Source organism: Podarcis gaigeae, assembly GCF_964106915.1.
Source record: "Podarcis gaigeae genome assembly, chromosome: 2".
In the NCBI taxonomy this organism is placed as follows: domain Eukaryota; kingdom Metazoa; phylum Chordata; class Lepidosauria; order Squamata; family Lacertidae; genus Podarcis; species Podarcis gaigeae.
The window spans coordinates 14,653,475-14,664,913 of NC_139679.1; the positions used below are offsets into that span (position 1 = coordinate 14,653,475).

Genomic DNA, 11,439 nt, shown 5'->3' on the forward strand with positions numbered 1-11,439 from the left:
CACATTTCAGCTGTGTCCCAGTTAGAGCAGAAATATAACACATTAAGAACTACAGCTAGTGGAGTAACTGTATGCCAGAGCATTGCATTTTATATGTTGCACTACGCACATTTGTTTAGAAGCTTCTTTTTCAAATGCTGCTTTGCATATCGTTTGTAAAAACACAATTGCTTTCCAAAATTTGCTGAAGCTAAAATAAATGCTACTAAAAACATGTTTCCTATAATGGTAGATGAAAGTTACTATAAATCAGCAAATAAACTTGAGCAATAATGGAAACGTAATTAGAAATAACTTATGAAAATATGTTGTTGTGTTTTTTTAAAAAGACCACACCCAGCAACAGGCATATGCAGATGGCATAAGGCAGATATCACCGAGAAAGACAGTTAGAATGGATGCTGTTTCAGAGAAGGCCATGCCTTGTGTACTAGCTCATCTCACTTTGCACATGGGTGTTCCCCAAAGTGAAGCCCTCTCTGCAGATCTTAAGGAAGTTTGCTGGGATAAGGCTTCTCTTGAGACAGCACTGGGTCTTAGTTATTTAGGGTTATAAAAGTAATAACCAGCACTTGACTTGGGCACAGAAGGAAATGGGCAAGAATTTCATCTGCTAAAATAGGTGCTGTGTGCAGTGTATAGCTAGGCATTGTCAACACACAAGCACTTGCATTCCACACTAGTTGAAGCTTTAGAGCCATCTTCAAAGGCCACTTTGTGAGTGTCTTACAGTAATCCAGAAAAGGACACAAGAGCATGGATGGTGGTAGGGACCAGATTCCAGCTGGTTTGGAGCACCACTTGCTCATTTTCGATAAGGGAGTGCTTGCTGGTGGAAGGGCTTTGATCTTTTGAGTGTGGAGGGGGTCTATGCAGTCTCATCCTCATTTCCTTTCTGCAGGGGAGAAGAAGTTTGCCTGCCCAGAGTGCCCCAAGCGCTTCATGAGGAGCGACCACCTCTCCAAGCACATCAAGACCCACCAAAACAAGAAGGGGCCCAACAACGTGGCCATGGACGTCTCTGCCGTCTCCATGGACACCAGTGCTTCAGCAGAGGGCACCAGTGGAGCAACACCTTCGACCCTAATTGCGACCAACATGGTGGCCATGGAGGCAATCTGCTCCGAAAGCATTGCGCGCCTTGCCAGCAGCGGCATCAACGTCATGCAAGTGGCCGATCTCCAGTCAATCAACATCAGCGGCAATGGATTTTGAGGCACCGCGGACTGCGTGGTGGAGGTGTTGTGCAAACGTGGGATACTCAAGGTAGCAATGGGTCCAAGGGATGAGATCTTTCATTAGACAAAAGGTGAAAGATTAGGGACTCAGCTGCACCACCCAGCCTCCAACCCCCATTGTGGTCTCCCAGGAATACTGCTTGCAAAATAAGGCCTGCTTGCTGTCCAGGTCAGCCCTCAGATGCCTGATGTGATTACCTGGGGAAATGATGGAGATGGTCCTGAGCTGTTTGACTCATTTTGTTTTGCTCTCCCCTCACCCCCATAAAGGTCCACCCCCTTGTTAGGTACCCCAGATGCCATCATGCCTTGGTTCTAAATGTATATGATCATTGAAATACTTTTTAGCAGAAAAAAAATCTATATTATTATTATTATTGTAATTATATAAAGCTATAAAATATGTTCATTTTGATGAGAGGTTAAAATTGCTGTGACCAAAGTCTTTGGTCGTTGTTCAGATGCCTTAACTTGGAACTCCTTGAGCTGTTAGGTGGTGCTCAAGCCTATGTTCAGATGCTATATTGCATTTTACATTGTAAGTATAAAAACATAAATTTAGCTTTTTGTATGCTTGGCTTTTAGGTTTGTCTTTCTTCTCTCCAACCCCCATTTTAAAAAAAAAACAATAATTTGGGTACTTTTTTGTTTGTTTGTTTGTTTGTTTGTTTGTTTAACTTTATTTCCTTGGGGTTTTTTTGTTTGGTTTTAATTCTTATTTTTTCTCCTTTTGGAGAGAAGTGCATCTGTGCACATCAGCTATTCCCCCCACCCCACACGCCGCCATGTGGTAGGGTCCATGACCTGAAACATGTTCTATTCTGATTTTGTTGCGGGAGTTAAGCAATTAAGATGTATTCTGCTGCTGCAGTCACTTCTAGGCCTGTACCTTTGGCACAAGCCCTATTCACTTTCTGATTTGAATCAGTCAAAATCTCATATGATAAAACCTGCAATGGAACTGAGGCCCAAGTAACCTGGTAACGCATGCAGATGATGTGCCAAGCATGTTACATATATGGTGGTGTGTGTTTTGAAAGGGTGAGCTCTTTACTCAACCAAGGAAGTGTGTACTGTGGGACAAGATAGATCTAGAGCTTTGTATCCCATTGTGTTTTTGTCGGTTTGGTAGGTGAATGCTATACCAAATAGGAAAGGAATGTGGGTATCTTGGATTTGGGTTTATTTCTTAAAACCTCAAGCAAATGCATTGCACTTCTCCAGTTCTATTTAAACTGCCTTTGGTAGCATTCAGGTCCCTTGCAATATTGTGCATCCCCATGTGGGTGCAGTATGAATAGGAAATGCAGCAGCTGGGACTGGGTGTTGTTGGCTATCAGCAAGCTGCAGAAGATGTGTGAGGGCCAAAATAAATGCAGAAGGAAGAGGGTGCCTTTTGAGGAGCAACAGGGCCTTTTGATCTTCTGTACTTAGCAGTATTTCCCCAGAGCCCTGGGCTTCAGTGTGAACCAGCCTGACATTCTATGCAGCACCACAGTTGGCCATACTCCGCCAGTGCCTTACCCTTTCTTTTTCCTCTTTGTCTTACCCAGCTGTTAACTAAAAGTCATCTCTTCTCCCCTTGGGCTATTGAAGCAAACTGCTTTCGCTTTAAGTAGTGAAGGGGAAATAGCAAATACTGAATTTCAGGAAGGTGACAGCTTTTACAGGCATCCAGTCTCTTTCTAACATCCTTCAGCAGGAGAATGATGCTTACTGCAGTGCCTAGGCCACCCTTCTTTGCCTTAGAGTGCTCACAGGAGTCCGTGACTTGGTAGCCAGCCATTATGTTTGGCTGCCACTGCCATGGCCCCAAGTCCTGCCTAAACTGCTTTTCAAGAGCAGTGGCCAGGTCACATCATTTCCACCTGCTTTTCCACTCACCGGCACCCCCAGCTGCCTTCCTTTCTCTGCCTTGATCTACCTCTGTCTTCCAGCTTTATTTCACTTTGCCACCTCCCCCTGCACACCAGTAGCACCAGAAAATACACACTATGCTCTAAATTACCAGCCAGTTTCTCTTCTGTCCCTATTCCAGCCATCAGATCTTGATGCTAGCATGCCCTCTTTTAGCAAGACTGGCATAGAGCTGTGTTTCTGTTGGGCAGAGGTGGAGGAAATGACTCTGCCATCTCACTTCCTAAGGAGTTTGCCAGAATCAAGCTTGTAGTTGCTGCTGCTGACCGGGTGGCTGCGTCTGCAAGGCCCCTGGTGCCCAGAGTCATGCTTTAATGATATGCAGTTTCAGAACATAAGGACATCTCCTGCATGGCCTGCAATATTTGTTGAGCTGAGGGAGAATGGGAACCCGTCTTTAGATCAAAGGTATAAGACAGAAAACTGTCCGTATTAGGAAAAAAAGGAACTGGTATGAGATTATGTTATGAGTTCTGCAGCACAGATGAATTATCCAGTTTTTTTGGCCTGTGAGCTTAGCTCTTCGGTTTAGCTTTCTTTTCATTGAAACAAAAGTATTAAGGACTCCCCTCTCTTGCTTATGGTTCTGTTAAGCTTGGTGCGCACCCCCTTTTATCATTTTGCTCTTAGTTCAGTCACTATATCTTGCCATGCAGATATTGGGTTGCAAAGAGCAGGGTTGTACCATACGAAACAGTTCATGCCAGAATTTGTGTGCGTGTTTTGAGCATTATTAAATAGGAACTTCCTGTGCCAGCATAGAAAACGAGGCATTGGCATGCCAATACCTTGGCTTCTTCCTCCATACCAGTGAAAAACTTTTGATTAGATTTTCACTTCGGTGTATATGCACCAAATCCTCAGAGATGCACATCAAAATAAATTGATGAGCCTCTGCTAGAAACATCCTTCTGTCAGCTTTATAAGATTCGGAATTGCACCTGTAAAACCTGCGCCCCAGTGTGAAAGCAAGTATGATTATCACTTTGTACACGCTATGCATTCACTCACTTGTAGAAAGACCAGTGAAATTGTAAGTAGTAAATGTTATGGCTTAAAGGGGTTTTATTTCAGCATGAGTGAATGAAAACTGTCTCTTGAAAACGTTCTAGTATCTCTGCTGGATTTGATCTGGCAAACAGATTGATCTTGCTGCAAGATCAGCTTATATGGCACCTTTTCCAAACCAGTGTTGCTTCAAAAGCAAGACGTTTTTCTGTGCCAAAAGGACTTTGTGGGTACAGTCAGGTCAGAGATAGATTGTCCCAAGGAAGTAAGGATTTTAAAAGTATGAGTGGCTGTTTATTCTGAGCAAGTCTGCTTTTACAGTGATGGATCTTAAGCGTTCCATGAAAGTCAGGTTAACCATGTTGCTACTGAAATGACTGAACACAGACTTTGGGAAGGTGGAGACAGGATATGTCCTAGGTAAGTAAAATACCACATGATAAGCAATAATACAGAAACCTCTGGTCCTTAATTTTAGTTTTTCTCTGGGTCTGCCATTTCAGTCCCAGTGCTTCAAATTTATATTGACAGAGATGGTAAGGATCTCTTTTTAATACGCTGTACATTGAATGCTTCCCCTTTTGCCAGAAAGCCATGTTGTGTCTTCTAGAATGCCCAGAAGGTGTTGGTTTCTAATCAGTTGTCTTCAGCACCCATTTTCAAGTTGCTTTTCCTTAAGGAATTAATGGAACTTCATATGTTCACTGTTTAGAAAACAGTGAGCATCGCTGTGGTCTGTCCCAGTCATCCTTGTGGACTGCATTATAGGTCTGCTGCCTTGTCAATCTATTCATCTTGCCTATTCATCTTCTTGTACAAATTTTCTGCAGCTAAGGAAACTTGTTTTCTTTTAAAATCCATAGGACATTTTCTTCTTTATTCTGAGTGTGGTTTGTTCAATCTCAGGCTCAGTGTGGCATAGGAGAAGAATCCATTGGTAGCCAATAGCTAGAATTTTGTCATGTTGTCAATTATATCAGGAGTGTTGTGTAGCAAATTGCCCATCCCAAAGGATATACTGGTCTTGCTTGCTGAATCTTCGCAGTGTTTTTTTCTTTTTAAAGAGCAATATTGTCCACTTTATACTACAGGGGTCACAAAGTAGAAACCAGGTGTTCTCAGCCCGTGATAGAAGTATAGGAAAACTGTGAAACTTGAACACTAAGGGTTGTTTTGTTCAATGCTAGTCCTGCTCAAAGTACACTCATTTAAATGCATAGACCTAAATTAGTCATGTTTATGAATTTCAGTGGCTCTGCTCTGAGTATGATTGGCATTGGCTATAACCCTAAGGAAGGGAAGTAGCTCTTGCTATAAATCCCTCTACTTTATTGAAAGTATTTGTATTTTAAAAAAACACAAACAAACACCAACTATCTTTCAAAACTAGATGCATTGGAAGGGTCATGTTTTGGAAATAGCGGAAATTCTAGATCCCTTGGTAGAATGCAGTATTAATTTTCTCCCAATGTTTTACAAACGGTGCCTTAACAAGTCCAAAACAAGCCGAGGTGTTCTAGGCATTTTCCAAAGTGGCTTTATCTGTGGCAGTATTCCAAATATTTAGCAGAACCTCCAGGGTTGCTCTCTTACCAGACTTATGTTGCTTTTCTCAAGTAATACCCTTTATTCATCCATCCATCCATCCATTCCCTAGAACACGCCCTCCACTCAGGTAGTATCCCACCTACCTGTCCTCTCAATATAGCAAGTTATCTGAAATGTGTTATCGTGCCCCATCTTTAAGCAAAGCAGCAGCAAAGGTTTTACTGTAAGGAAAAAGACATACTATGAGTGCCTTTTGTTGGGAGTTCTAAAATGACACTTTTAAAAAGTTTTTAGCTTTCTTATGGAAGTGGCTGTTTTGAGACAGCCTAGTAAAGGACAGAGTGGCACTATTTTAGTAGCATTGTGCTGTGGTTGCCTCATGCCAGTGCTGCCCAGGGGATATGGACTTCAACCTGTGTCCTCCGCATCTCTCCTGCTTCTCCTGTTGCCAAGCTGGAGTTGATGATACTTACCTAGTGTCTACTCCAGGGGTCTGCAATCTAAGGCCCATGGGCCACAAGCGGCCCATGGGGGTCATTTAACCAGCCCATGGACCCCCGCCACCCACCCGCTCGGCTCCCGTGCGCCACGCTAAACCGGCGCGGAGCGGAGCGGAGACTGCCTTCCACAACACTGGCCAGCTTCCCGTTGGCTGCAGGAAGCTGCGCATGCCTCCTCCGCACCGGAAGGAGTGCTGGAAAAAGCATTTGCGCGCACCCGCACTCAGGCCTACCATGGCGTTTGCGGGACCATGAACCTGTCCAAGCCACAAAAACTTTGCTGACCCCTGGTCTACTCCCTGTCCCCCACACAGGTCAGGGCTCTGTTTCTGGAAGTCTTCATTCCTAGCCATGCCTGCTCACTCCGCCTGCTTCTGTGGCACAACAGGGTCGGGTGGGGAGAGACCGGAAGCATCTTAAACTTCCTGTGAGGTTTCAAAAAGGGATTCGCCTGCACCAGTGTTCTTCAACCTTGGGGTCCCCAGTACAATATTGGGCTATAACTCCCCCCATCCCCAGATGAGCATAGCCCAACGCTCAGGGATGATGGAAGTTGCAGTCCCCACATCATCTAGGGACCTCAAGGCTGGAGAACGCCAGTCCAAATTGCCACATGTGTCTGATTTATGGCTAGTGCAGGATTATGACCTATGCCAGAATGGCACCGTGACCCTTGCCTGTCTGTGCCGGTTGTGAGGGTCTCTCATGACTTGTCACTGCTTGAGCCCATACACACACTGCCTAGTGGCATACTTGGATAGAAGCATCCTTTGTTGTACGCACACTGAAAACAAAAGACTCGAAACAAGTCACAAGTGGTTGGTTTTTCCCCCTGGGCTGCCTCTTCAGCTGCTGATGGGGTTTGGGTGTGTTGGAGAATTGCCTTATTGATTGCTCCCCCAATTGAGGGCGGAGGAAGATCCATGTCTTTAGGAAATTAGCATGTCCAGGAGAGGAATCTACACCTGGCATGCTGGGGTTTGGGGGTATTTGTGGCTTTTTCTTTGTTACTTTAAATAAATTTTAGGTTCGGGTGGCTTTATTCATGGAGAATCATTCAGAGATGCAACTGCAAAGTGGATCTAGGAAAAGCTTTACTATTTGATTCCTCTGATTTTTGTAAAGTGGCCCAAAATCCGAAACGTGCAAAGCGAAAGGAGAGGGGGGACGACTGTATATTATTATTATTTTATATTTTCTTAAAATAACTTGCAATGTTCTTTCTGGAATCAGACGTGCCTTTTCCTTTATATACAAGGGTTCTATATAGCCAAGCCAGTGCCATCAGCCTTCAGTGGCTCTTCTGTCGCATTCTGTGCCTTCGAACAGCTTTGTCTAGCTTTAATCTTGTCACAGTCCAGTCTAAATGGGCAGCTGGAGTTCAGCAGGTAACTTATTCCCCCACCCACTGACCCACCCCGGTCCAAAGGTAAAAGGACGAGAGGGCTGACTTTTTTGCATGCTCTGCAATGGAAAGGGGCGGTTGTGGAGGGGAATGAGAGTATCTGCCCAGTTGCCATTCCCAGGTTCCGCTAACGTTTCATAAACGTTTTTCATTATGTTCAGTGGCTTGTAATCCTTTTCCGCAGTAACCTGGCTGCCTCTGTCACCTCTCCCAGGAAGGGGGAAGGTGAACAGCGATCTAAGTTGTCTTTGGTGCAGAACAGCACAGTTCTGCAGACACTTAAAGCCAACCTGTAACACTGGCAATAAAATAATTCTTGTCTAGCTGTGTAAAAGACTGTTTTATCTTGTAATAATGTATGTGCTTCTTTTTTTTAAAAAAAAAAATCCAATTCCCGATGTAATGATGTCTGAAACACTTTTTAAAAGTGCTATTTTTGTACAAAGATTAAAGTAGTTTGGCTCCTTTGTATACTGATTACAATTTTTTAAAAATGAAAGGAATAAAACAAGTATTTACAGAGTTTGTTTTTAATCTGCCTAGTCACACGAGCAGTATATATTGCACACACAGACATAAACATGTGCCTTCTTTAATATTTTATGGTATGCGTGCTTAGCCCCCCAAACTTTCCACCTTGAATAACTCTGGTTTCTAACCTTTTTCTCAGCCTTCTTTAGCCCTGTTTTTCCAGTCCTCACGTGTTAGGTCAAGATTCATGTCGACAGCAGGACTCTCTATCCTTTTAGCTCCATCCTTGCCCTTTGATGTTCCTCCTGTCAGACCCATGTAGTGTTAAAAGGACTAGTGAAAATCCAGGGAGAGAGTGGGCGGATTGTGACCTTCTTGCAAAACAAAGTTGACGTAAATCACTTCCGACCTGGCCTTCCGCATTCAACAATGTATCCACATCTGTGGACACTCAGCAGGAACCTTTTTGTGTTCTGCTTCTCTGCATTCTTATTAACTGAAAGGGGCAGCATTTTATTATTACTATTTTTAAAAAGATCAACTTTTTTGTCTGGATTTTCAATTCTTAAAATATGGCAACCCTAATTATACCTCACCTTTTTATACCTAAGGCAACTTACAAATAAAAATAAGAACAGCTAAAAACATGGGGGGATCATTAAAGAACAATTAAACATTGATAGAATTAAAACGACTCACACACACATACACAAAAAACTAATAAAACTATATAAATAATTACAATAAAAACAAGCCACTTAGCTGTTCCATTAAAAGCCGTTAGTTCCCAAAAGCGTGTTTGAATATTTGAGCGTCAATGCGGAAGCCAGACTGGTGACTGAAGTGGCCACCGAGACCATATTACGTCGGTCCTTAAAGACCTAGTACGTTTCCAAGCACAATTCAAAGTGTTGGTGCTGACCTTTAAAGCCCTAAACTGCTTCGGCCCAGTATACCTGAAGGAGCGTCTCCACCCCCATCGTTCTGCCTGGACGCTGAGGTCCAGCTCCAAGGGCTTTCTGGCATTTCCCTCACTGCGAGAAATGAGGTTACAGAGAACCAGGCAGAGGGCCTTCTCTGTAGTGGCACCTGCCCTGTGGAATGCCCTCCCATCAGATGTCAAGGAAATAAACAACCACAGTGGTACTTCACGTTACAGACACTTCTGGTTACAGACTCCACTAACCCAGAAGTAGTACCTCGGGTTAAGAACTTTGCTTCAGGATGAGAACAGAAATCGGACTCCGGAGGCGTGGCAGCAGCTGCGGGAGGCCCCATTAGCTAAAGTGGTGCTTCAGGTTAAGAACAGTTTCAGGTTAAGAACAGACCTCCGGAACAAATTAAGTTCTTAACCCAAGGTACTACCGTATCTGAGTGTTAGATGACACCTGAAGGCAGCCCTGTTTAGGAAAGTTTTTAATGTTTGAAGTTTTATTCTGTTTTTAGTGTTCTGTTGGGAACTGCCCAGAGTGGGAAACCCAGCCAGCTGGGCTGGGTAATAATAATAATAATAATAATAATAATAATAATAATAATAATAATATGTGAGATGTCTTCGTATGCATGAGCATGGTGCTAATGCTTTTAAGCAAGAATGCACAGGCAAGGTCACTTAAGAGCTAAAGCATAGATAATCTGTGACCAAAGATCTTGAGTCTACACTCCTGCTTGAAATTTACAGCACAGTCATGGACTATGAAGGGGGAGAGTCTAGCCTATATCTGCTGTACCTACTTGACATCTCTTGTTTCTGAGCAGATAAGAGGCAACCAGGAAGTGGACTTTGCTATGTCTACAGAGAGAGTCCTTTATCAGCCTGGTTGTTGAAAACAAGACTGAAGTTGTCAGCTGCAGTCCTGGCGGTGGTGCTGGCAGTCTCAATGCCACCAGCAGAACAGTTTACCGTATGCATCCAAGTACTGCCAGTGCTGCTCACATGTACCGGTGGTAGTTAAATATAGAATCATAAGAACGGTAGAGTTGGAAGGGAAGATGAGGGTTCATCTTGTCCAACCCCCTGAAATTCAGAAATATTTTGCCCAATGGGCTCAAACCCACAGCCCTGAGATTAAGAGTCATATGTTCTACCAACTGAACTATATTCAAGCGGAAGGCTGAGGAGCTTTTGCATATTCCAATTGCTCTGCCCCGGGTGAGAAAGTTGGCAAAATGATTGTTAATCTTTGCCGTCAAAACAGAAGCTTTTATCAATTCATCTGCTTGATATTTAGTCTGGTGGAGACACCAGTATGTTTTAAGGTGGTCTTCTGAACAAAACAGCAGCCTGCAGCCAGCCCAGGGGTGGTGACATAGAGGGCAAGACACTTTGCATGAGATATAAGCTTCCATCTACTGGGCCCCATGTGAGTCCCCCACCCCACTGCCCCCTGGGTCCCTTAGCCCACAAACGTTTAGCCCACTCATTCATTGGGTTGCATTTACAAGTGGGTTGTGTTGTGATCATATGGAGCTGTGATTTGCTGAGTCAGACTGTTGATTCAGACATGTAGCAGTTCCCATAAGTTCTCAAGATCTTTTCCTCGTTTACTGCCTGAGATCCTTGAACTCCAGATGCTGAGGATTGAACTTTGGATGCAAAGCATGCGCTCTCTCCTAGCGCTGTCATACCATCGCAAATGAAAAGTAAACCCTCTCCTGAACATCTGGAAGGAAGGCTTCAAGGATGCTGATATGTCCACCCCACAAAAGGAAATTATTTTTTTTAATCACTTTTATTTGATTTTACAAATATAATTTTATAACTATCCAAATGCATATCCATATACAGAGATTACTCTGAATCTTGGGACTCCCCTCCCCCCATCCCCTTCATGGGTCCTATTGTCAACATTTACAATTGCATTTTATTCCATAATCTATATTTTATATTAATCCATATTGTCCATAATTTTGTTACATTACAAGTGAGATTAAAATCCTGCTAATGTTTTCATCTGCTTGCAGTGGTCTCTTTAAATAAAATATTATTTCCCCCCGTTCTTATTTAAAGTTTTTCTCCTCTTGGAAATTCAATGGGATGTAAGTACACAATTCTGCCAATTAACCACCTCTGTCCCACACTATATATTACCCACACTATATATTAATGCCTATAGCACAGATCCCTTCCCTTGGAGTGGGGGAGGAGGGTGTTGATGTGATCTCATTTCTGTGTTTTTTTAACAAAGCACAAAAATGACCCCAACAGTATCTCGGCATGCAGTGCTGAGTGCTTTTGCACATATTCAGTTTGATGTTGAACATACCCATTTGAATGGACCTTGAATGAATATTGCTGAGAATCTTGTTCCACCCACTTCAAACCTCCTTGTCTCTCCCCCTCCCCCCTCCT

General features: G+C 43.4%; 1 protein-coding gene across 4 annotated transcripts in view; it reads left to right on the forward strand.

Moving 5' to 3' along the window:
• The window catches only part of SP1 (Sp1 transcription factor), a 30,343-nt gene extending 22,205 nt beyond the window's left edge, over window positions 1–8,138 (forward strand). For all 4 annotated transcript variants that reach the window (XM_083728859.1, XM_083728860.1, XM_083728861.1 and 1 more), the window contains exon 6: window positions 902–8,138. In XM_083728859.1, the coding sequence (XP_083584985.1) occupies window positions 902–1,215 (314 nt within the window). In that variant the 3' untranslated portion in view covers window positions 1,216–8,138. The remainder of the gene's footprint in view (window positions 1–901) is intronic.
• The last annotated feature ends 3,301 nt before the right edge of the window (window positions 8,139–11,439 follow it).